Source organism: Anser cygnoides, chromosome Z (genome assembly GCF_040182565.1).
Source record: "Anser cygnoides isolate HZ-2024a breed goose chromosome Z, Taihu_goose_T2T_genome, whole genome shotgun sequence".
Taxonomy (NCBI): Eukaryota; Metazoa; Chordata; class Aves; order Anseriformes; family Anatidae; genus Anser; species Anser cygnoides.
Window position 1 is genome coordinate 603909 of NC_089912.1, and position 26711 is coordinate 630619.

Sequence of the window (26711 nt, forward strand, 5' to 3'; positions counted from 1 at the left end):
TAGATCTCTGCAAGCCATCAGACCATGCGGTGTGATTTCCTAGAGAGTTTTCTGGGAAAGTGTCATTAAAATCAGTGTTATTGCACATTTTGCTGTTTCTGACTTTATAAACCCGAACTTCGGATAAACTTGGGAATAAAGGGAGAGCAGCTGGAGTTGAAACTGGTGACTTTTGCTCCCTGCAGTGTTCGTCTCTTCCCCTTTCCATCTCTCTCTTTGTCAGAGCGTTACGGCAGCTTACAGAGGAAGGGAAATTGTGTCTTCTCCCTCTGCCAGGCTAAAAATCCCACTCTGGTAGTTGCAGAGTAGTTATGACAAATGCATGGCTGTTTTCACAGTGTTTGGGGAGATGTAAAACGACGTCCACTGGTCGTGATGCTCACGTGGTGATTTGTTGGTTTGATTCCTCAGGTCGTGAGCTGGCAAGCACAACCCTCCCAGGATACCCTCCACACGTCCCCCCTGCCGGACAGGGCAGCTACTCAGCTCCAGCGCTGACAGGAATGGTGCCTGGTGAGTTTTCAAAAAAATGGGGGGGAGGACGGGGGGTGGGAGGCGGGGAAGACAGCATTTCAGAAAGCAAGCATGGCACTTTCAGGATGCTCTGCTCTGAGGCAACCATGAGACAGAAATCACAGCACTGGAGAGGGAAGAGACGTAACGCAGCCCTAAGTGAGGGAACAGACTTCCCAGTGCTAGAGATAATCCAGCATTTAGACTGCCAAAGCACATCTGCACTGGGATGCTGAAAGTGCCTCCAGCCTTCCACACGCGAAGCTTGGGGATAGCTTAATTTTGGACCATTCCAGGCTTTTCCCATTCAACACAGGCACCTTTTTATCCCTCTGCCATGTCTCATGTAAGAGGTTGCTAGTCTCTGGGAGCTACACACGTCCTGACCTTAACATTTCTCTGTGCCAAACCGTGGCAATCCAGACGACTTCTGGGGGACATAGTTTTCCTCGGGACAGTTTATTTATACATCTCTTTCTGTGATTACCTTCCCATTTTTGAGCCTCATGGTGAGAAATGCCAGGTACCAGCTAATGGCTAGCTTGTGCAACCAGTGTGAGCTGAGCGTGTGCAGGCTCTTGGGTTCGGCAGAGTAAGGTCTGCGTGAGTGTAACGTAACCTGCATAATCCTCTCTTACTGTTGGCCGTGGATCTGCATGCAATGCTCAATAGGACGGTGATATTGGGGTGCTGGCAGTGGGCAGCTGGTGGGTGTGTGGTGGTGGGAAGGCTGAGTTGGGCTAACTCCTGCCAAAGCACTGGAGATCAGATACTGCTGGAAATCAGCGCGCTTATTTCGGCTTGAAAGAAACAAAGGGATTTGCCCCCAAGCTCCGCTGCCCTTGGTCTGGACATGACAGACACTGCTGTCTACAAGGGTAAGAACTATCCTGAGGCTCAAATATATATGTTAAAAGTAATGAATCCGGTCCCTAAGTATTGTATAGCTTGAAAATTAATGATAAATTGGGGATTATCTTTCTTCCCCCTACTGCTTTCTAAGCCTTTAAGGTCATCTGAGTTAGACACTTTGGAGTCAGCAAGGTCAGACAATTATTGAAGAAAATCCCCCAAAGTGGAATTTCATATGTAATCACATGGCTCCAGGAGGTGGTGATTTAGAAAACAATACTGTTAATAAGAAAGTAGGAGTTGATGATAGTTATATGATGACCAGGCTTTTGGGATTAGTCTTTTTGTCCAGAATTGATTATATTCTGTAAAATGTTTTCCAGCAGATCACTGAGAAATTAAGAAAAATAATCTAATCAGCCACGTTATTTTTGTGTTAGAGTTAGAAACTGGCTATGGATGCTAGATCAGAGATTAAGCTGAAACAATTTTTACCCATGAAATGTAGTCTTGGAAAGACTACAGAGGATGAAAGACTGCAGTTTTTATAAAAATAAAAAGATAAAAAGTGAACATCTGAAAGAAAGTCTTGTTTGGAAAATGTTAGGTTAGACTTCTTTTTTTATGCTATTTCTCAAAGACACACAGCTATTAGAAAGCTTTTTCTGTCCTCAGCTTGGCTGCTCTTACTTCAGTGGCATTGCCAGCTCCTTAAATCATCTGAGGATTCAATTTTACATTAACTTTTTAGCATGACTGAAAACTGTAGTTACACTTCAGAGCATTTGGAGTATGAGGATCAGTTAATCATGTGTGTGCCAGGTTGGTCGTGAAGACGGAGGTATGAATTCTGTGCCTGAACCTGCTGTTGAACACAAAGTTTAGAGATGGCAATTTAGAAGCTTTTAGAAACCTTGTAGAAATCTGTCATCTTCCTCCAGACTGCCTTCCACTACAAACTTAATTTCCTTTTATGACAAGATCACCCATCTCGTTGCCCAAAGGAAGACAGTTGATGCAATCTTTCTGGATTTCAGTAAAGCTTTCAATACTGTCTCTCACAGTATCCATCTGGACAAAGTGACCAGAATACAGTTAGATAAAAGCATAGTAAGATGGGTGAACAATGGGCTGACGGGTGAGACCCAGAGGGCTCTTGTAAATGGGGTTACATCAGGCTGGTGATCTGTCACTAGTGGGGTTCCCCAGGGCTCCATTTTAGGACCAGTCCTCTTCAGTGTTTTCATTAACAATTTGGATGAAGGACTTGAAGGATTTTTGAGCAAGTTCGCAGACGACTCCAAATTGGCTAGAGCTTTTGACTCTGTCGAGGTTGATGAGGCCTTGCAGAGAGATCTGGACAAATCAGAGAGCTGGGCGATCCCTAATAATATGAAGTTTAACAAGAGCAAGTGCCGGATTCTGCACCTGGGAAGGGGTAACCCTGGCTATACGTACAGAGTGGGGGACGAGAGGCTGGAGAGCAGCCCCACAGAAAGGGATCTGGGGCTTTTGGTCGACAGCAAGCTGAACATGAGCCAGCGGCGTGCCTTGGCGGCCAGGAGGGCCAACCGTATCCTGGGGTGCATCAAGCACGGCACTGCTAGCCGGCCAAGGGAGGGGATTTTCCTGCTCTGCTCTGAGCTGGTGCAGCCTCACTTCAAGTACTATATGCAGTTCTGGGCACCAGAGTATAAGGAAGAAAGACATAAAACTGTTAGAGAGTGTCCAAAGGAAGGCAATAAAGATGGAGAAGGGTCTATAGGGGAAGACGTAGGAGAAGCAGCTGAAGTCACTTGGTTTGTTCAGCCCAGAGCAGAGCAGGCCGAGGGGAGGCCTCATGGCGGCCTGCAGCTCCCTCACGAGGGGAGCGGAGGGGCAGGCGCTGAGCTCTGCTCTCTGGGGACAGCGACAGGACCCGAGGGGACGGCACGGAGCTGGGACAGGGGAGGGTCAGGCTGGATATCAGGAAAATGTTCTTCACCGAGAGGGTGGTCGGGCACTGGAACAGGCTCCCCATGGAAGTGGTCACGGCACTGAACTTGCCGGAGCTCAAGAAGCATTTGGACAAGGCTGTCATACACATAATCTGACTTTTTGGGTGGTCCTTTGGGGAGCCAGGAGTTGGACTTAATAATCCTTGTGGGTCCCTTCCAACTCGGGATATTCTATGACTCTATGAATTTCCAACTGTGAGCCCTGGTCACTTCCCCATTTAAGGGGTATACATGCTCTTCCTTTTCTTTATTATTGTTATTATTTTTTGGTTGTGGGAGCTGGGGAATAAATACATCAGCAGTTACCAGCTGTTCAGGAGCACCTGCCAGAGTGGGATGGCAAATCTGTGAGAATGATGGGCTTGGTGGAGCTCAGTATGAGGAAATGCAGTGAGGGGTCAGTGATATAGAGTCGTCTGAGCTGATTTTCCCAGGTAATAGATTTTATTTTTAACTACACATAGGCCTGTGTGACCCATTACATTGAATAACTGCACTGTTCCTCTCACTGGTTCCTTTAATAACAACCTTCTGCTCCAGCTAGTGTGAAGGTCAGCTCCAATTTCTTTAGGTTCGCCTTCTCATTTAAGTGAGAATTTGCTAACTAGCATCCAAAATACCTTCTCAATCCTTCTTTGCCTCTTGTCATTTGCAGGGCGAGTTTCAGAGCCTTGCTAGGGAAAGCACCACAGTCTCTGAGGGGCTGACCCAGAAGTAGCCGACAGATCAGGTCTGGTTCCAGAGGCACATCTGCAATTGTTCTGAAATAGCCGAATTGCCATGACCAAGCATGTATATGTTTGTTTTACCTTTTTCACAGGGATTCATTTAATGACATGCCATCTCCTTGTTTTCAGAGCCTCTGCTAGAAATGTGCTTCCTTGATAAGATTTTTAATTGTTAGCTGTTAATTTTTGCTCATTATTAAGTGATTGTGTGAGTTAAGTACTTAGAGATGTGGGAGAAATATATATACAACAAGACATGTAGGGTGTTTTGTTGCGTGCTGCTGACATTGCTTGTGCTGCTGTGAATTAGCTGTTCCCCACTACGCTGATGGTATTTGTCTCATATTTGCTGGGGGTTTACAGTACGTGTGAAGGGCGAAGGAAACCTTTGAGCCCCTTGGCATTTTCAAGCTGGAAACAGCAGCCATGTAGTTTCAGCTTCCTGCTCTCTTTGTATCGCTTCTCCAGCTTCCCTGCTGTTCATCTGAACGGGAAAGGCTTCCTCCCACCAATGGTTCCTGGCTCTCCAGCAGCCAAGACTGTCCTACGGGAGCATGCCCCCTCTGCATGTCCATGCCTGACACAAAACATCTGATCCACACTCTTAGATTTCCCTCCTTCCTTCTCTGCAAAAACAGGGACTTACTTTTCACCACAGAATTCTGTTTTTATGTGATTCATGAATGTTTAATGTGGCCAAGAGAATAAATTAATCAAAGATTTTTCTCTAAAGAAACCAAAGAACCAGAGGTGTTGCTTTGATTTCACACCAGAGCTTTACAAACTGAGAGCTGGCATCTCTTGTGGCCAGACCCTTGTAAAGGGTGTTCCTCTGCAGGTTGCTGGCCCTGCAGGCTTGTTCTGCCTTCTGCCTTTTGGTGGCTGCTATCCCTGAAAAGGTGACAGGTGAGGAGCTTTCCAAGAGGTGCTGCAGTGATGGCACACCGCAGTCCTCTGACAGCACAGGCACTCAACAGATAAACAGGATGGGACTTACAGGAGCACAGCCTGTCCCTGGGGCAGTGGCTGGGGTGCTTCAGACAGCTGGGCTTCAGGTACTGCCCAGTCACTTCGATCCATGGCCTGCAAAACACTTGTGTTCCACGGTGTTCTCGTGTCCCTTCGTATGCTTTTATCCAAGTTAAACGTTATTGTGTGGACAGTGCTGATGGACAGCAAAATGGGAAAATAACTGGTGGGATGGTCAAGCTTGGAGGCTGGTGGTTAATGCCAAGTTCTAACTGTACGCGACACTGTAGCGTATGTCCAGGGGTCTGTCCTCTTTAACACCTTTATCCGTGAAGTAGAGGAGGTGGTGGAGCACACATGCGTAACATTTGCAGACGACATCAAACCGAGGAGTGCAGATCAAAGGGTAGGGCTGTCCTGTGGAGTCATCTAGGCAGGCTTGAGGAGGAGACAGCAAGGGCAAGCACAGAATCCTGCACCAGGAAAGTGAGCACATTGCAACAGGCTGGGGGTTGGCTGGATGCTGGAAAGGATCCAGGGGCAGACAGGGAGCTAAGCATCTGCCTGCGTTGTGCACGGGCAGCAAGTAAAATGTGCATGGCCAAAAACATTCTGGCCAGGAGATGGAGGGAAGAGATTATCCCTCTCACTCAGTATCACTGCAAGAATGCTGCATTTTGACACGCCCCCCCCCCTCCAGCACAGAAAAGGCAATGTGTTTAAGTAGGAACAGGCGAGATGCAGACAGGATACGAGGGAAAGCTTTAAACCTTTGTCCCACAGGGAGGTCCAAGTAGTTGGAGAGGTTACTTGGAGGGGCTGTGCAGTCCCATCTGTGATGGTTTTCAAGGGCAGACTGGATAAAGCCCTGAGCATCCTGGTCTGGCCTCACTGCTGATCTTGCTGTGAGCAGCATCAAGAGACCTACCGAAGCCTGTGACTCAATGTTTCGATTACAGCACTGCTGAAATACACCTCAGAATCAGGAGTTCTAATATCGAATCTTCTGTCTAGTATTATGAGTAGAGAGTGAGTCAGTAAGCTGTTAAAAGCAGGTCCCTCTCTGGAAACCAGTTATGCTAGCAGTCCACACCAATGTGATAGCTCTGCTCTAGACCTGAACCGCTGCTAAAAAAACAAAGCTGTAATTCACCCTCAGAATCCGGAGGGAGCCGTACCGGCAGCCTCCTTGTCACGGGACAGCGCCGAATGTTCGCACAAGGACCCGGAGAAATTGCTCTCCACCCGTCTTCTCCCACCAGCGACCATGGTGACCTGCTGCAGCCAAGAGGTGCCTGCTGCTGGCCCCACCTCAGCCTCTCCTGCCTGCCTGTGCTTTGTGCCCAGTCCTTTGGGAAATCGGGGCCGAAAGGAAGGAGGGGGGTGGACCCAACGTGGAGCTGGCGGCAGCTGGTGAGTGCAGCGCAGGTCCGTCAGACCCCAGCAGCCATGGAGTGAAGGCCAGGTGTCTCTGCCAACACGTCTCCCAGCCCGCCTCGCGGAGCAGGGGAGCTTTCTGTCCGTCGGTGTGACGGCACACGTGCCGGATCCTGCAGACACGCGGCCTGTGGGGCGCATGGGAGCTCGGCAGCAGCCCGGGTTTTGTCGGTGGCGGAGCGGACGTGTGTGTCTCCTCCTGCTCTGGTGCCCTGTGGCTGTTCTCTGCACGCCCCCAGCCCTGTCTCTTCCCCGGTGTCCTGGGGTGGCTGGTGGCTGACACTTAGAGATGTCCCTTCCTGGCACGCAGCTGTGGGATGCTGCACTGCCTGTCCCTCCCACGGCCCCTGCTGTGCCCCATTTCAGGCTCCTACCTTGGCTGGGGGGGAAGGCTCCAAGTCCTCTCCTGGGGCTGGGACAGTCAGGGCCAGGCTAGGGCAAACCACGCTAGTGCCTAGCTCCAGCTCCTCTGCTTGCCCTCGCCACCAGCCTGGTGTGTCTGCGGCTGAAATGCAAAAAGATTACGCTCAAGCAGCCATGCTTGTTCATGTAAGTATTTATTCTGGCTCTGGTGTTAGAAGTGCTCAGACAGCAGCCCCATTGTCCTCTGTTTTCTATCTTTTTCCTCATTTTTCCATCTGCCTGTCTTTGGGATGGAGTCCTGAGCACCTCTCCCATGTCGTCCCTTCCCCAGGACTGTCATTCACATTGTCCTCTTGGGGCCCTGCGCACAGGGTGACAGGAAAGGGTAGACTGTCCAGAATAGCAATGCTGAAAATACAGTCATTAATGGGACTCTTGAAACCCAGATGTCCTTTCTGAACACCGGTAATTTGTTTTTAATGAAAAACCATGCAGTGACCCTGAACAAATGAATTTCCTTTATATGAAGTCTATGTGCAATTACCCAACTAAAGGGACCTGAAAACAGTGACATTCAAAACTGGGCTTTGAAAAGAAAAGCATAAAAAATAGCAAGGGTATCATTAACAATCTTTTATCTAAAGGAAGTGGCTAGCCCAAATGTGCAAAACAGAAAGAGATAATGTTGAGAAAAAAACACACATGGTTTTTAAAAGAATTTTTTCCTTGTGATTAGAAGATATTAATGCAGACATAGGTTGTGTAGCTTCTCCATGTTTAGGCTGTTTCTCCCACCTAACCCTCTAAGGGGAAACACCCTCTCTCAACCCGCTTGAAACATAACGTATGGCAATGTTTGTGTGAAGAACAGAAACACAAGTGCTGTGTTGTGGCTGGGATCAAAAGGCAGGTATTACAAGCTAATGGTTTCTACACAAAGCCTTTGGGGATAGTGTTCCCCTGCCAGGCACTATGAGGAGTTTACTCATCAGTATTATCATACGTTTATGTTACTTGTTTTGGCTCTGCCTGTGCCAAAGTTTTGTCATAGCATTTTGTAGCCTCCTGATGTGAGGCAGTAAATATTTGACAGGAAGGTAGCTGGGAGGTAAAACATTGACAAACAGTGAGTGACAAGGAAAATTACAGTATGTGGCATGATAGAGGGCATCAGTGGCAGAGCCTGAACTGTGTGAGCTCTTCTGATTCACAGCATAAAGCTGGGAACGGCTGGTTACTTAAACAGTAATGCTGTTGCCACCAGTGAAAGCAAAAGGAAAATCAGGGAGGAAATATTTTTTTCTGAAAAGACCTCTTAACGTTTCTTTGGTGAAGTGGAAAGTTGTGAGTTGTCTTCTTGAAGCCTGGAGATGATATCTGAAGATGATATCCTTTTGGCATCTGCTTCACCTGTTTCATACTCTGATAGTACAAGGATTTTTGTCTCTGTTCTGATTATGATTACTTGCTTCTTGCCAGTATCACGACTTTTTGCAGCTCCATTGTATAATGGATTATACGATATTAATTTCTGTCAAAACCCCGTCTGTTCTTCCTTGTGCCCTTCCATCCCACCCAACTGGCCAGGGCTCCTCAGGGTCAGGGCGAGACTGCTCAGCGATGTGCTTGTCTCGCTCTCTCTGGACAGGTGGCTTCAGGAGGGTGTGTAAATCCTGGGTTGCTTATTGCTGCTGCTTGTCTTTTGGGATTCAGGCAGAGAATTTGATCAGGTGGAAGAGATGCCATGAGAAATCGTGTTTTCTATCAGCAGGTAGAAGGATTGATGCTGGGACATGCGCTTAGCATAGCTGCCTTGAAGGTAATCTGTAGCCGCCTGAAGATTTTGACCCAGAATGTTTTAACTCTTTAGGGATTTCACATTTCAGTTTGTGAATGCAGTTACATAGTGTGCATCCAGCCATCATCCAGAGTGTCCCTAAAACACCTTCATGCCCCTAGATGCACATAGAAGCATATCACATCATCCACCTTTAAAGCCAGAAGACCCACTGCTAAAGTATAGAAAGTATTGGTGTTTGAGATGTTGGAGTATGTCATTTCCATTTAAATGAGTTACTGCTCTTTCCTAAGTCTAGGACTGCTTCATGTAGGTGCTTCCCCACTCTTCTGTAACGTCAGAAGGCAAATCCTACAGAAATTTCATCACATATGATGAAACAAGTGATGTGCCATCACAAATATCTTGGGGCAATAGCAGGTTGCAAATCAAATGACAAATGATTTATAATCATTTATTAATAATTAATAGTGAAGCAGTTAAATACCTGATATGCATTTATCCGGTGTTTATATACATTTTGAATAAGGGGCTGGCAGGAACTTGGAAGCCTAGAGAAACATTTTGTTGTTCATCTTTCAGGAATGTAATTACTGCTCTTACAAAGAATATAGACAGAATTTATATTGTTTTCAATACGACATTGTCAGAAATTATTTCATTAAATTGATTTAGAAATTATGCTGGTGATCGAAAGAAGGTGAAATGTTGGAAAAGAAAAACCAACAGCCTCTAGATCTGCTGTTCCCAAACATGTTTTCTTCCTACAGACCAGATCCTGAACTGGGGTCAATTTTTCTTGACTCCCCTGACTTCCAAGGCACTCTGCTGCCTTACCCCGGCCAGGGACGTTGTTCCAAGCGCCTGATGCTCTGTAAGCCAGTCTAGTCTTCTGTGCTGGTTCCCTTTGCTCTAGCCATAATTTCTGCCTCCTCCCTTTGAAGTGAAACATTATGCATAACTAAACATAAGTAAGCAAGGCAAAGTGTGTATAAACAAAAGGCCCCATATTTAGGAGTGAGGAGGAGGAGAAAAAACATATTGTATTGCTCCACTCTTTGGAAATTTCTATGAATTTGTAATAACAAAATTACCATAATTTGCTCGTTAATGCCGCTAGATCAGTCAAGCATTGTTCCAAACATGCAGAGGCTGCTTCTCGCACTAGGTCTGCCAGCGAGTTAAGCACGGTGAAAATTAGCATGCAAATAGCCCTAATTCGGCGGCCAAGCTGTCAGATCCAGATTCAGCGGCTTGTTTCGTTTGAAAACCCTGACAGGAGCAGCTCAGGCAATCCCACCCTCAAGTAGATCCAGCAGAAGAGGTACCAAGGGGGCAGCTCCTGAGTGACAGTTTGGCTAGCTTCAGTCAAATAAATCAGCCGCGTCAACCGGTAGCAGTGCGCTGCAATGCCGGGGGGCCGTGGGGCACAGAGGCAGGGGGCTGCAGCCATACCTTGCCACTGGGACCACCCCGTCCCCACCTGAGGAGTTTGGGTCTCTGGCAGCTGACCCAGGAGCTGGCTTGAAATACTGCTCGTGGGACAAGGGACTGATCTCGTGGGATTTTTTTGTCCAGATGCTGAGACTGAAGTCACTGTTTGGCTTCGAAAAAGGTTCCTGTTGGGGGGCAATTTGTGTGGATAGATGAATGCCAGGGGTCTTGGTCATGTCTTCGCATTTTCTGCTCTGCCCAGGGCTCCTGGCTTGCTTGTGGTAACTGAGTGCGTGTAGGGTAGTTTTGGAGGCTGCTACACTGGGCAAATTGACAAGCGCGCTGTAGTTGGCAGGGCTCGGCTGCTCCACGTGGAGGGATGCCGTCTGCTGAAGTGCAGCCACCTGCTGCCTGTGCAAGCGGAGGAGGAGAGGTGGAAGGTGTTCAGTGCTTGGTCTTGATGACAGACCTGGCTGTATTTTCTAGACCCAATGAGCCGCAGCATAACAGGCTTGTTCAAAAGAATTCTGACTTCGTGGTGATACTGGGCTAAATCCTGCATCTCCCAGGCAGGGCTAAATTGCAGGACGTGCACGGCTTTTATCTTTTGTCTCAGTGCAGCATATCCACAAGGAGACGCTGACAGCAGTCTAAAAATAGAGGCTGTTTCCTGTTGGTGGTTCATTCAGTGCTAGGAGCTTGACTCACTGCTCATCTTTAAGCAATGCTGGTGATTATAAAAGCAACAGCAAGAATTTAGAATGCCTTTTGTTGCTGTTTCTATTTTTATTTTTTATCATCAGTAAAAGTTTTTCTATCCTCTGCAAGCCAGTTGTTTTCAGGTCCCTTTCTGCTGGAAGCATTGTGAGCACAAGTCTCTGCTCCAGCCAGAATTTTAAACATGAGGTGCCTGCAGATGAAACATGTTAAAAAGTTTGTCCTCTGGTCGTTAATTGCCCTGTAGAAGATGGCATCAGGGAACTGCCCGATGTAGGACTGGTAGATAGAGCTTGCCTTCTGTTGGGGTTTGCTCATTACCACTGAGACTGGCTACCCGCCAGCTGGGCTTCAGGACATCTCTGATGATCCTTGCAGCTGTGGGGGCTGCAAGGTGCCTTCTCCTCTCAACAGGCAGGAACAGCTTTACATAAGGTTTCCTAACAAATCATTGTCTGACTGGCTCTTAAAAGCAGCAGTGACAGTGGCTCCCCAGGCAGCACACCCCCACGCTTAACTGCGTGCAGTGGGAGCTCAGTGTCCAGCCAAGACATTTCTTGCTACAGATCAGGCTTGTTGCTTCATGCTCTGTCATCCACGGTTGCCCTCCTGTTGGATCTTTATTATTATTATTATTATTATTATTATTATTATTACTGATTGTCTGTTGGTGGAAACAAAGCACAAGTAAATAAGAAAAATAAATAAGAAAAAGCAGAATGTAATTAGAAAGCCGTGAGGTCTACACTAGTTCCAGTTTTGGAAAGTTGTGGTTTGGATTAGTCAAGCAAAGCACTGAAAATCTGGTTAAGTTACTTTTGTCCTGAGTGCAGTCATTGCTTCCTAGGTGTGAAAGCATGGCTGCCAGCTGGCCTGAACATGCTTTTGCTTGTGGGGTTGAATTTTGCTCTTGATGAGGTTTCTCAGACCTAAGCATCACAGACGCGGGAGCACACAAAATCCTATGTAATTCCTGAGTGTTCATCATTCTTAAGGTTGTGTCTCCTTGTGTTATATCAATACCCAGAGTTTTCAAAACCTTGAGATTACAAAAGCACTGTGGTTACAAAGAACAAATTGTGTGCTCTGCAAACCATATTGTGTGACCAGAACCTGCCTCTGCAACCAGTGATGGTATGGGGGTGCTGGGAGCAACACTAAGCATGATGTGTGGGGTGCTTGTGGAGCAGCAGACCAAGCCACCAAAATCAAACAGGCAGTTTTCTGCCAAACTGTGTTTGACTATGAAAAAGTGCTTAGATCCCAAAAGAAAGCACTGGAAAGTATTTCCTGACCCACTGTATCCACAAGCAGAAGGAGCATGGCGTGGGTTGAGAACTGGCTGAGCTCAGAGGGTGGTGATCAACGGTGCGGAGTCCGACTGGGGACCTGTGACTAGCGGTGTTCCCCAGGGGTCGGTCTTGTTCAACATCTTCATCGATGACCTTGATGAGGGAATTGTGTCCACCCTCAGCAAGTATACCAATGATACAAAGCTGGGAGGAGCGGCTGACACACCAGAAGGCCGTGCTGCCATTCAGCAAGAACTGGACAGGCTGGAGAGCTGGGCAGGAAGAAAGCAGATGAGGTTTGACAAAAGCAAGCGTAGAGTCCTGCACCTGGGAAGGAACAACCGCATGTATCAGTACAGGCTGGGGGATGACCTGCTGGAGAGGAGCTCTGCGGAGAAGGACCTGGGGGTCCTGGTGGAAGACAGGGTGGCCATGAGCCAGCAGTGTGCCCTGGTGGCCAAGAGGGCCCATGGGATCCTGGGGTGCATTAAAAGGAGCGTGGCCATCAGGTCAAGCGAGATGATCCTCTCCCTCTACTCTGCCCTGGACAGGCCTCACCTGGAGTACTGTGTGAAATTCTGGGCTCCCCGGCACAAAAAAGACAGGGATCTCCTGGAAAGAGTCCAGCGGAGGGCAACAAAGATGGTACGGGGCCTGGGGCATCTTCCCTATGAGGAAAGGCTGAGAGACCTGGGTCTGTTCAGCCTTGAGAAAAGAAGACTGAGAGGGGATCTTACCAATGTTTATAAATAGCAGAAGTGTGAGAGACAAAGGGATATGACCAACCTCTCCTCAGTGGTCTGTGGAGAAAGAATAAGGGGCATTGGCCATCAAATGGGTCACAAGAAGTTCCACACCAACATGCGAAAGAACTTCTTCCCGGTGAGGGTGACGGAGCACTGGAGCAGGCTGCCCAGGGATGCTGTGGAATCTCCCTCCTTGGAGATATTCAAGGCCCGTCTGGACGCCTACCTGGGCAGCTTGCTGTAGGGAACTTGCTTTGGCAGGGGGCTGGACCCGATGGCATCTGGAGGTCCCTTCCAACCCCTACAGTTCTGTGATCCTGTGATATCTGTGATCCTGCGTGCCTGTTGTGTATCTGCACAACACTGGCGGCACTGGGCCATGCAAGTTAGCCATGCCATCATGAACTAACCACCAGGTAGCACTGAATAGAGAGCAAGTGTGTACATCTGTCACATCCAAGCTCTGCAGCTGAACTGCCAACTGTCCGACTGTATGACTGGTGCCCTGTAGGATTCAGTTTATTTTCCCCTGAAGCATTAGACCCTGGATAGCAAATCTGCAGCCTGCATTTAGCATCCCATGGAAGGATGTGTACTATAAGTTATGCCTGGCTCTGAGGGCCGGCCTGAGAGGTTTGCCATCTGCACAGCTTTGTAGCTTTAGAAAACACTTGCCAAGTTAGTCTGCAGTGAACTTGCTGTCTCCTGTTTCCAGCATTTGAGTTGCCTATGGAACGCAAGTAGAGGCTGGAGGCAAGGATCTGGCACTGAGGCTCCACACCTTGTTAGCATGGTCTTTTTTGCAGCTTGAGGAGGACCACAGCAAATGTTTTTTTTTTTTTTTTGGGGGGGGGTGGGGTGGGGCAGGGGGGGTGGATTTGCAGCAACCTCATAGCGTTATTTCTAACTTCAGCATTTTTACCTCTTGCTGGTCTTGTTTTCCAAGACTATAGCCCTGATTTTCTGTGATGGCTGTAGAGAGTTTTATTGCAGTTAGAACTGTCTGAACATAGAGCATCTGTCCTGTAGTAAACTAAAATAGTCGCAGACTGATGGTTAGATCACACACTGGTATATTTTGAGAATCAAGTTAATTTTGAGAATTAATACACTGTCTTTCACTTGTGACTGGAGTAGATTTTGGATCAGTCTCTACTCTGACTGGAAATTAAGTTGGGAAGTTTAAAGGTATTCCCCTTAAGTATTACATAAAAAGACTAAAAGCAGCACTCTGGTCCTGAATCAATGTCTGTTTCACAACAGATGCTCTAAATCCTTGGAGTCTCAGGTATTAGCAACAAAGGTTACTTTGCCACACAGCACCTTTGCTGCAAAATAAGTAATCCCCAAGTGGGTGTGGATGTTGTACTTGCTGAACGAAGATATGTGCGTGGGCTCAGTGATGCGATTAGTGACATACGGGTAGGAGAAGAACCACTTGCTTTGTCAATAGCTGTTCTCTGGGCCTGGTGTGAAGGTGCTGCCCTGTCTTCTCTTCCTCATATGAAACTTTTTTTTGGAGCAGAGGTGCCAGTTCAGCAAAGGTCTGCTTAATATTCAATCTTGTGTGCTTCCTGAAGCGAGGAACAGGAGTGCCAGCACTTAGCAAGGAGCCTCTTTCCTTGGAAGTCAGGCCTGGGGGGCCAGGATGCACGTGGCCTGCACACACCAGGCCACAGTGTCCTCGAGCATCAGGCTACCCCTGCTAGGTGGGGAATGGGGCACCCATCAGTCCTCACTTCCTAATTGTGTGTCCTTATGCTCAGCACAATTTGTTGCTGTCTCAGTTGGATCGGGTCAGAATAAGTGGGCTGCAGGTATCATCCTGAAGTGGCTTTGGTTGCAAAATGTGTGTTTGGTGATCCTGTGAAGGCCCAAGCTGCTGTGCTTCCACAGACTGACCTGTGTTTGGCTGACATGTTCTTTTCCTGCATTAAAAGAACTGGTATAACGTGGATGTGGTGTAAAACCAAAGCAGTGCTATGAAAATCAAGTGAGAAATTACCTGTCTTTTGTCACTCAAGCATTAATTTGCATTGTGTTTGGTGTCAGAAGGAAAAACTGACATCCCTGCTGTAGCCACGTCTCTGTATTTCAGAGCTTGTGTGAGCTCCCCATTATGACAGAAAGAACCAGGGAGGAAAGGCCTGCCCTGCTGACATGTTAAAGGCCTAGTCCAGGGGTGGCTGATGCCTGAAGTCCATCTGAAAAGCCAGTCTTGCTGGATGAAAGGATGAGATGCAAAGGTTTTGAGGGGCCCAGCCAGAAGTGTTCATCCACACAGGGGGCTTAGAAGACATCTCGACTTTTCCACCCTTCAAAGGTGCTGCCACCTTCGCAGAAAGGACAGGACTCTGTAACCTGGTGTTGCCAGAACTCCTGACCTGGCCCCAGGTGAGCACTGGCCTGCCTCATCGTGCTCTAAATGGTCCCCAAGGACACCAGTGGGATGTCTGTGAGCATACTGGTGTGGGCAGCTGCTCCATGAGCTGTGCAGACACTTTCCTACCCTTTTTCACATCGGTATTTTCAGATTAATGAAGACTGCTTCGCTGTCAACAACAAAGTACCTTCATCAAGATACCCATATCCTTAATTTCCAGACATTTGAACTCTAATTTCCACATTATGGATATATTGTTATGCCTCATAACCTTATAACTACTTCTGCTGTTAGTTAAATTACTTGTGTAATTCCTGGAAGTAACAACATATTATGCTATCGTTTCAAAGGCTGAAATTATATATAAAGAAAGGCAAAGATCTGAAAAAAAACAACATGGAGTGGACTATTTTCAGCTGACCCAAAAGCAACTTTTCGATAACACAGTTTGGAGAATTTCATTCCACAATATATTTTTTTTGATCCTTTTTCCAACAGTTTGGGCTGAAAACATATTTTAAAGTGCTTTGTGAGATGGAAATTTCCCTTCTCATCCAGCCTGTGCTACCAGCTGTTCAGTTTGGAACAGAGAAAATGAAACCATGCATGCTGCAGCACTCACAGGCTGGAAATGCTAAGATCTTTAAAGGCGTGGATGCAAGCGCAGAGAGTGTGTGCGACATGCTGACTGGAAATAAGGCACTCCGTGTCACTTCTCCTTCTTGAATGATCCTGAAATGGAGCATCAGGAAGAAGGCAGCCCCACAGACCACAGTTCAAGAGAGCTGCAAGCAGTAAGGTAATAAGCAGCCTACATGGCGCACACAGTGGTGCCACGTGGTTGGAACAACCTGCCAAGCTGCACAAGATGAGTAGCACAGAGGGGAACTTCATTTTCGGCCCCACATCCTCATGAGCATGTCTTGGTTTGCTTGGAAGTTCTGGCCGTTCAGCTTCTCATTCCTGGGTCCAGCTGGAGTACCAAAAGGTCGTGTACTGATGTCTGGTTAGAAAGGGCAGGCATCTCTGTAAGAGGGCAGCCAAGGAAGGGAAGGGGCAACTTCCTTCTCATCGTTAATTGCAATGCCATGTTCTGTGCAGATGAGCTGGGTGGTTGTCCTCTTTGTAGAGGGAGATAATTCTCTCTTCATGCAGTTCCAATATGGTTGCTCTATGGCACCACCTACCTTTGTTGTATTAAAGTTAAATATCTTTGTGTACAAAAGTTTAAAGTGCATAGCTAAAACCTATGTGCCTGCAGTAATTGCAGATGTAAATCTTTTTGTCATCCTGCAAAGACTAGGTGAGGTATTTCATAAATATGTCAGAGGCAGCATTAAAATTTTATGGCAGGCAGCACGGGTCGAGAATAGTACAGTGACTTCACAGCAAGGTACGTCCACCTTAACCCACAACTCATTAGTCATTGATGGGATTTCTGTGCCTTGCAGTGTCTTGGAAATGAGGTAGTGTTACAAAAATCTGCATGTTTGATTTTTTAAATATGACAACCTACTCAGGACTGTTACAAATAAAATTGTACATCTTTGACCAGGTTCTTGTTAAAATAAAGACAAAGGAAGGGGACAATAGTGTGCAATCTGTAGGATAATAAAATTATATGCATCCTTCATTTGAAGTTAATTGGCAGTCTTGGTGGGACAGGGAACTTTGGAGAGATGTTATTGAATATGACTATGTGCCTTCCAGCCACAATGCAGTTGTGCCGCTTTTTGGCTGAAGTGTGGAAAAAATTATCCAATGGACACAAAGATTTTGAAATCACTTGTGAAAGTTTGGGCAATGGTTATACCTATACTGTTAATAGAAATGTTAATCGACGAATATGAGACATTACAGGCATGAGCAGAATGCGCTTTTGGTGAGTAAAAGTGTACTGGTGGAAGGATTCAAAGGTGATAATAAGTGGTCTATTAATCCAACGTATACTTATAGTGGATTTACCAGCGATCTGTTAAGCCTCTGTGGATGGATTTCTTTAACCCGAGATGCGGCCAAGAAAAGCCTAAATATGCAAAGTGTTCTCACATCTCTGTGCATGTACATCTGCACATATCTGTCAGTGCCTGTCAGTACATGTGCAATTTTTCTTCTTGTGTGCTTCTGCTTCGTCCCACTCAGTGCCTCCAGGAGTGCAGACAGTGCCATATCATACAAAAGAATATGGACTGGAGAAGTAGTCTGAAGATGAAGCTAGCAAAAAGCATCTTTTACTCAGTTCAGCCCTGAATACCTAGCGAGGCATCTCTGTTGGCAGGCTCCCTGGCTGGCCTCCTAGCTGCATCCTCTGAGGTCAGGCTGGTGGCTATGGCTTTGGCTGGGGTGAGCCACCTCCAGCCACAGCTGAGGCTCATCAGGACCAGAGCCTTGGCTGCAGGCAGAAGCCTGGGTTTTGGGGGCTCTGGCATGTGAAAGCGAGGCAGAGATTGGGGTGACAGAAACTCTGATAAGGGGGTTCTGATGTCCCAGGCACTTGCTTGTTCCCTTTCCTGGCTGCCGGCTCCCCAGTTTCCCTTCTGGGTGAGTTATTGTGTGACAGTCAATCTGTGAACTGAGCAAAACCTATGTCCCTGCCTGAAGCTGGATTTTTCCACCTCCATCATTTAATCCATTTCATTTCATTTCATTTCATTTCATTTCATTTCATTTCATTTCATTTCATTTCATAGAAAAGAATAGTTTGGAAGGAACATACAAAGATCATTGAGTCCATCTTTCAGGCTGCCTTGGGGCTGGCCGAAGTTAAAACATGTCATTCAGAGCATTATCCAAATGCCTCTTGGACACTGACAGGCATGGGACATCGACCACCTCGCTAGGAAACCTGTTCCAGCGTCAAACTACCCTCTTGGTACAGATGTTTTTCCTAATACCTAGGAAAAGGCATTTACCTAAACACACTCCTAGGCAGCGGGATTGCTGCCTCCTTGGTTTTCCTGAAACTGCAAGGGGAGAAATATACATGGTTTACCAGCCACGTAGGGGAAGGCATCTCTAAGATGTGACAAATTTCTTATCTCCGAAGTGGCAACCTGATGAGCGCTCCACCTTCGCAGTGAGCATTGACCCTGGTCCATGTCCCGCTGCCCTGTTGCCCTCACTCTCCCTGCAAAAGTGGGAGAGCGAAATGCAGCTGGTGGACGGTGCAATACAGCTCTAAGCTCTGCTGTCCGCAGAGAAAGAGACGGAGAGCGTGCCTGTGACTGCCTTACCCTGCCAGGCTCTGCTTCAGTGCTAGTGTAAATCTTTTCAGAGTAACGAAGCTGTGTTTAAAGAAGACTGGCAAAAGGAATGAACGGGTATGTCAAAGTCAGCAGAAATATGTTTGTTGGGCCAACTAAGTCAGGTTTACCCACACTGAGATCAGGAATGGGCATGCTGCTTTGTTTTCTTACACAAGCAGAGCATGAGGTCTGCATTAAAAACTAAAACAAACATACGACAAACTGAAGCTGCTGTTTTCCTTTCAGACATCTCTCACTGGAACACAGTTACTGCCATTATATGTAGGACTAGCAATTCTTCTAGATGTATTTTCTAACAATCCAGTCTCAAGAAAATTTTCCAAGCCTGTCCTTCAATGATTGTCTTTCAAATTCTGTTTGCTTTTCCTGGGATTTTTGGCTGTTTATTACCTTGGGTATTTTCACTGAGATAAATTGGATAGAAAATTACAGACTTTTGGCATTATTAGTGCATTTTCCCACTTGCTTTCTTTCCAGGGTGAACATTGCATCTGAAATACGTTTTGTTTTAGTTGTGTTTTGTTACTTGTTCCCTTATTTTGCAATTTTATTTCATTTTGTGTGTGTGTGTGTGTACAGCATTGTGTTTGGACTAGAGCAGTTAGATTAGTGGCCAATTATCTGCAAAGCAGAAGGTAAAGTTATCGTTGTCCTCCATTCGTGGAGCTTCTGTGGACAAGGAAAACATGAGAGAGCAGATTTACTGGTGGGCCATTTACTGGTGGTCAGCCATTGTTTTCTACACACCCTGATTAAATACATCTGATATTTACAGATCAGAGCAGTGTAAATCACTGATTCTTTTGTTTGCTAATGAATGTTAAAATTTAAAGGAAGTCTAAGGTTGCAAAGCAAAACAAAAAACAGCAATAAAAATTACTTTGGATCAAATGAAAAGATTTTCAATTCAAAGCAATATACATATTTTTTTCTGTGAGATTTTTGGACTTTTAAAATATTATTGAACTCAATTTGAAAACTCTGAATCACTCTGAATTTAAAAGAAAAAGAAGAGATTGGTTTGGAAAACATCTGCATGAAAAGAAAAAGCACATAGGGCTACTTTGTGATGGAATAAGTTTGTCGAATTGTTAGAAATTTGCATAAATATGTTAGTGATTTGAAACTACCTTTTTTTTTTGTGAAAGCAAGTTTTACCTGAAAAGTGCTTCCCGGCTCCCCTGCACGTGGACAGAGCTTCTAAGGCAGTGAGTTTTGTACGTTATGGGGGCTGTTTGCTTCCAGACAGGGCTGCAAACCTGTTACTCTCTCACCCCGATCCACCCTGAGAGCTTGTTGCAGGAAAGCCGATGTGCTTCCCTGAGGGCAAAACAGAGCCATTACTCTTCTCTGTAGAGCCCAGATCTTTTCCTTCTTTTCTAAAGTGTCTCACATTTGTTTGTCAGTCTGACTTTATTTCACATGATTCCCAATGTGAACTAGATTCTAGATCAGGCTGAAGCTGACCCCTCAGATGGTGTCAGTTAGCACCATGTTCTGTCCTTTGGTTAATATTTGAAACTTCAAGTGCGCATGACATATGGCCCTATTGTACATGTGACTTTTTTTGTAATAGATTTTAAAGTTGCGTTTGGATTGCATTTATTTCATAATGTTCATAGGTAATATGCAGGCTCCTTTGGTGTATTCTTGTTCCTAAGGGCAGTATTTAACCCTGCTTGCCATGCAGTCAAGCATATCTTAGTTACCAGGATAATGATTGTTATTGGAGTTCACCGAAGAAATTTATGATCCATGTGATTACTTCCATAAAAAAAAAGAGACAGAAAACAAATAAAACTCGAGATTTTTTTTTTTTAAAGTTACATTAGGTTCCTTTTCCACATGAAAAAAATAAAGACACTTGCAGCCCTTGCCTGAAGGTCGGGGTGGAATGGGAGAGAACAGTTAATCTACAGATGTCCAATTTCTAAGCAGGTACAGGAGATCAGTTTTGAATTTACCGTGGACCCCAACAAAGAATGAGCAGTGTGTTGTTATTCTTGGTCAGAATTCTGTTTTGTGTCCCACAACATCCCGTTCGTGTCCCTCATGAAGCTGTGTTTATTGAAAACTTTCCCCTGGTTTGTTTTATTGGTCTACCAAATAGAAGGGCTGTATAAGACACTGTCCTAAACCAGTAGCTTGGATGTCAAAAGGATGCAGCAATTTGGGACTGGAATTAAAAATAGAGACTTAGACAATCTGGTGAGAAGGGACCAGGGACAGCTGTAGGGGGGTTGTAATAACTCACAGTGGCTCCAGTTGATACTCATCAGGAAGTGTCCACATGCTAATTAAAAGGGGAGAGAAACACACTCATTGCTGAAAGATGCAGCTGAGGCAGATTATACAAAGATCCCTGAGCTGGTGAGTGACTGACTGACCAGGAAGGAGAAGTGTGGAAAGAAAAAATATTGGGAAGAGTCCGGTTCTGTAATTCAGTGGTTCACTTAGTTACAGCCGGGCTGCAAACATAGCAGATAGGCCAATTCTTACTCAATTACCTGAATTTTTTCACTGATTTCCCCGTGAAACAACTGATTACAGAAGAAGTCAAGCTTGGATCAGGTCTGTAGGTGGTATCCTGAAACCATAACACTGATATAACCATTTGTCTCCATGGTCTTGATGGATTCTTCCTGTTCCAAACATGTGCACAAAACTAACTGTCTGAACTGAGAAAATGGAGTGAAAGGAGTGTACAAACATATGTCCACCTTCACCTTGCTAGCTTTAGTTAGTGCTTCACTGGCTCCAGAGCTTCTGATTCTCAGGATCTTCTGCCACTCTGAGGCTTGTTTCCCCCGGGAATCAGAGCTCTGTGATGAACTTGGAAATGTTAAAACAAACTTCTTTGTTAAGTATTTGCAAAACTTTGTATTTCAGTGAAAAGATACCAGCAGCTGGGTCACAAAAATTCTTCATATTTGATTAGGTTGCTAGTTTCTACTGTTAAATGTTACACGGTCCTAAGAATAAATGATTAAGAGCTGTGCTGTCTAGTGGGACAGCAGTGAGCCAGATCTTCTCCATGCTGCATGGTGACAGTGGCCAGACTTTGGAACAGAGTCCCAGTGAAGCTGTGAACCTCCATCCTGGGAGATTTCCAAAACCTGGCTGGACGTAAGCTAATTTGAAGCTCTCTCTCCTTTGAGTGCAGGTTTGGAGCAAATAACCCCCACAGATCCCTTCCAACTTACACTTCTCTATGGTTACAGCATCCCATTGAAAAACAAACAAACACAGAGAATGAAAAATAATTTGCATTCCCCTCTCACCTACCAAGATCCAGAGCTAGCTGAGATCAACTGCAAATCTTCCCATTTTGACTTGGGCGAGGTTTAAGTGTATGATACCCACGGTATCTCCGCGAAGCTGGTGAGAACTGGAGCTGCTGCACCTGTCTGAAGGCTGGAGCTGGCTGAGTGTGTCCCACTGCACAGCCAGCCTCCCAACCACGGTTAGAGCAGCCTCTTGCAGGGGGAGACATCTCCTAAGCTTGTGCAGAGATATCTGTGAACTCCCTCTTAATGCACATGCATGTTGCTCCCCTAGGGCCAGCCAACAATATCTGCTTTTCCTTCTGCCGTTCCGCCCATTCTTCTGCCTTTCAGTGGGCAAGGAAGGTTTGCAGCACCCTCGTTCTTCTCTGGAGCTCCTGAGAGCAGCAGGGCACCTGATTTCAGGAGGTGTCTGTCCTGGGAGCTGACCCTGGGCACATGCTGGGCACCTGCATCAGGACCTGCCAGCACACAGCCTCACTGAGGTAGAGCAGGTAACATGTACAACATGTTTGATATCACAGGGAGAGATATCAGCCACCCCCACCTCTTTTAGGTATGAATTTAGTGGGATGACCTATTTCTGGGGTACCCCGTTTCTCTGCTGAGAACAGAAAGAACCTGACAAAGAGCTCAGTCCCAACACCTGAAGTTTAGACAAGTTTCGCGAGTTGGGCTGAGCCCAATACCTTGCGTACAGAGACACATGCAACCTCCCCGGTCCCCTGTACAGGTAGTTTTCTTAAGCCGTGGTATTTTTAAAGACACCGTGAAGTCTTCTCTTCGTGTATTGTTTTTTGTAATTTTTAAATTCAGACTTTTTAGTTCTGTGCATCACTTTGGAAACTTAGTGGAGCCTTTACCTTAAAACCAAACAGAGTGGTAAAACTGAGTCGTTAATCCCCAGTGGAAATAGGGCAGAGAGAACAAAGCAGGCTTATTCACCACCACCATCAAACTCTGCGGTTGCTCCTGGGGCTCAACCCATGGTCAGGGTGATTTTGTCTCTGTCTGCCATCTCAGGATGGAGTTCATCTCCTCAGGTTTGCTGCTGTGTTGTAGCACTAGAGTTTCCGTGAATCGCTCTTCCCTCCTAAACCTTCCAAAATGAGACCTCTACCTCTAGTGTAGCCTTTTTGGGCTGTAGCAGCAGTAGTATCGTAACAGCCTGGATTCAGGTCGGCAGGGGTGGGGTGGTACCGTTCAACATGAAGGAGCAGATTGCCACCCCTTCTCTGCAGTGTGTCGCGTGCGTGTGTATCCCAGGGTAGCTGCTCCGCTGTGATTTTTGAGTGGGGCTGGGGCTGGCCGCTAAGCAGTGCTGTCAAGAAGTATGCCTTGATGGGCCTTGGAATATCTTCTGGAACTCATGAGGCATTCATGCAGTGTTCATTCATCTAGTTCAGTTTCGCTATGGCTGTAACGTTTGTCTGCCCACACATTGTGATGATAGCAACAGGGCTTGAGACTTTCTCCCCCACTTCTCCTCTTTCCCCTCCCATCCTTATTTCTTTTCTCTTGTTTTCCTTTCCCTCTCTGTCCCCCCTACCTCCTCCCCCAGTCTCTTTTTGCAAGGCTGATGGATATGCAGAGTATGTTAAGAAGCAAGCAATACTGTCACTGAACTGATGGTGTTCAGTGACTCCTCGAGCTCCTGGCTGGTCTGTACTGCAGGAGCTTGACACCCTGACCACTGAGGCATAAAAAACAGAGAATTGGAAGCCTCAGCCTGACAGGCACCAGAGCATCCCCCAGAGAGGGTCCAAGATATGTGTGTGTGTGTGTTTGTGTGAAGGGAAGAGGGTAGCGGAGATTTTGGGGGGAGGAGAGCAAAGCGAGAGAGGATGAGACAATGAAATGTCAGCCCATAGTCAAGCTGCAGCGCTGCCGAATGTTTAGAAAGTGCAGCTGCCTACTTAGCAGTGTGCACAGCGTAAGTGCGTGAGGGAGCGCGATGTCCCAGGTGAAAATGCCCAGGACTCACAGAGGGACGTGTTGTCCTGTCTCCTGACGGGCGCAGGTCATGCAGGGGTACGATGGCTTGGTGCGACGTCTGTTCAGTCTGCACACAGAGCAGCTGGGCTGGCTCTTCTCCACACCCAGGACGGCTTCTTGTGCAAAGGGTCTGAAGCTGGGAGCAGGGGCTGTCCTGTCTATCTTGCTGCTCTGCCCGCACACCATGCAGCTCCCAGGAAGGACGGTGCAGAGACGTGTGCAGGTTGTGTCAACCAGGCAGCAGCAGCAAGGTGGGTCTTGTGCTATGTCCAGCCTGAAAAACATTGGGAAGCTTCAGTGAACATTTTATTATTTTAATAGACGTGCAACTGAACCTCTGAACTGAACTTCTGCCTAACCTCTGAAAATTATAAAAAATATGAAACCCCTGGGGAAGCTGTGTCCACAGGAAGAGGTATTCACAGGATGAAGGGGTCTTTGTGCAGCACACACTTGGAAGGAGAAATTGGGCTTCAGCCTTCAAGGGCTGGAAAAGATGATATTACTCAGCCGTTAAGATAACAACCAGTTTGCCACCCATAGGCTCTGTAGGCTTCAGCAAACACCACTAGGACAGAGCTGAGTCAGAGACCTGGTGGAACACAAGAAAAGCAGAGGAAGCATCTGGCTGAGAAGACAGTCTCAGGTGCAGCAGAGAGACAGAAGAAGTGACCAGAGTTTTTTTTTTCTTTTCCTTTTTTTTTTTTTTTTCCTGGCTTTTCCTGGATAAAAGTGGCTGCAGCAGTACTTGTGTCCTGCAGGAGGAAGCTTGCTTTCTAGCTAGCAGAAGGCAGTGGGGACATCTTTGCCAGTGCTTCTGGGACCTCAGATGGTTCCTGTTTTCTGGCTCTGCTGCCTTCTCTGTGCCTTGTTTTTTTAGCCAACAAGGGTGAGTACTGAATGGAGGTAGTGGTCAGGTACTAAAGTTGTCTATGATCCAGAAGGACAAGGACTAAGGAAGAAATGTAAATAAATGTAAATGTGTTGCACCACATAGCAGGATTTGGAAACAGTTCAATTTTCCATGGCTCCTAGAATGAATACCATTTCTTAGAAGTAATAATGAAAACCTGTTCTGAACTTCTGTAGAAATGTAGTCAAAACACGATTGGCACTTAACAGAATGGGCATTTAATGGTCCCACCTGCAGCTGTACAAATCTTTATTTTCTGCTTGTGCTCCTGCAAAAGTGCCTTGGCCGACCAGTGTGTAACAGCTGGAGGAGGCACAGGTAAACTCAAGAAAAATGCTGGGCCAGAGCCATGGTCTGTCTCTCCTGTCTTCCTGGCCTGCAAAGCCAGTGCCTGCTGCTCACAGCAAGGTGCAGGTCTACCCACGGATATGTCGGATGACCTGTCTGTAGTTGGTACTCTCCACATCAGTAAACAGAGGTAGGGAGAAACCATGATGCATGAGGCTCATAAAATAAATCAAATCAAATCAGAACTGGTTTGTTCTGGGCTTAAGTGCTTCAGTGCAGGGTGAAGCTGCTGTTCGTGAAGATGTTGGGAGCCCTCCTTGGGCCGTTGGTGTAGTGGGCCGACACATGCCTGCAGGTGATGAGCTACACATCTCAACCCTATGGTAAGCATGTGAGCGCTTGCTGCTCTTGGCTTCAGCCTTCAGCCCTGTCTGTGGGTGTTGGGCAAGGGAGAAGAGAGCAGGCCGATGCTGTCAGGTGCAACGCTACGAGTCCAGATGTCGGTGGGGAACAGCACGGGGAGGGGCTGTTACTGGAGACCCCCTGGAGCAGAGGAGCGAGGGGTGGCTTTTGCCATTTGTGTATTCAGTGTTCACCAGCATTCGTTGGTGCGGACTGAGAAACAGTGCTTTTCTACTGAAACAGCATCCCGTGGACACCAAGCTACCTTGCTACCTGCACCGAGCAGCTCAGCAGGTTTGTACAGCCTCACCGATAACCAGAGCATCACCATCTCCCTCCTGGGACCTGCCAGTGGGCAACGCGCCGGGGCCATGTCCTGAGTGGGGAGGCCACCCACTGGCTTGGCATCTAGACTGTGGTCCCTGGGGCAGGTTTGCCACTTGGGCCAGCAGGTTGGTGGGATGTTGCTGTCACGTGCTGGTGGTGGTGTGGCTCTGCTGCTTGGCTGGGTAAAGGCAGTCCCTGAGTGCGGCGGGGAAGCTGTGCCGTAGCCAAGGACCAGAGCAGCTGAAGGCTGCGGACAGCATCTTCCTTCTTCAGCTGGCAGCCTTCTCCACCACCTAGCCCAGGAAAGTATCTCCTGCTGTGCTGTTTTGTGTGTATTTGTGTACTTGAGAGGGAGAAAGAAAGAAGGAAGAAAGATAGAAGGAGAGCAGGAGAAACTGTCATTTGTGCAAGATGCCCTAACAAAACAATGGCAGTATTTGTATTTCCGTGGTGCTGGAGCCGGGTGCCCTGTCCAGGGTCAGAGCTCCATTATGAACACTGCCCTGATGAGCTTGCAGCTGAGGTATGAAACAGGAGATGACGTGAAGGGAAGAAACAGATGGGGAAAGCAGGAGCTCACGAGGAGATAAATAACAGTAACTCTTTGAGTATTTCCTGTGCATTGGTCCAGAAGGTTTCAAAGCCACCTGAAACTGCAGTGAACATCCCTCTCCTTCGGTTAAAATGATCGGTGGAAGCCTGGGACTAAATCCATGTTCTCCTAGAGAGCCTGGAATGATATTCAATACCTAGAAGATCAGCTGATTTGTCTTCTCCTCCTAACAGAGAGCCTAGCTGACCAGCTCTGTCCCAGGATTGCATTTCTTGTCCTGTTGTAGGACCACAGTGGCAATGGCCAGCCCCTTAGATATGTCCTGGACTCCTCTCCATTCCTCCAGCTGTCTTGCTCCTGCAGTACAGGCTGTGTGAGAAAATCCCACCAGCTCGTCAGGCATGACCTGCAGTGCAAAAAGAACGCATAAAAGATGACTGTTCCCATTCATTTA

General features: G+C 46.8%; 2 protein-coding genes across 5 annotated transcripts in view; one reads left to right on the top strand and one right to left on the bottom strand.

The window, feature by feature from the left end:
- The window catches only part of SLC25A51 (solute carrier family 25 member 51), a 411938-nt gene that overhangs the window by 352477 nt on the left and 32750 nt on the right, over nt 1-26711 (bottom strand). The window lies entirely within an intron of this gene.
- The window catches only part of PAX5 (paired box 5), a 147396-nt gene that overhangs the window by 105513 nt on the left and 15172 nt on the right, over nt 1-26711 (top strand). For all 4 annotated transcript variants that reach the window (XM_066987965.1, XM_066987967.1, XM_066987966.1 and 1 more), the window contains one exon: nt 412-513. In XM_066987965.1, the coding sequence (XP_066844066.1) occupies nt 412-513 (102 nt within the window). The remainder of the gene's footprint in view (nt 1-411; nt 514-26711) is intronic.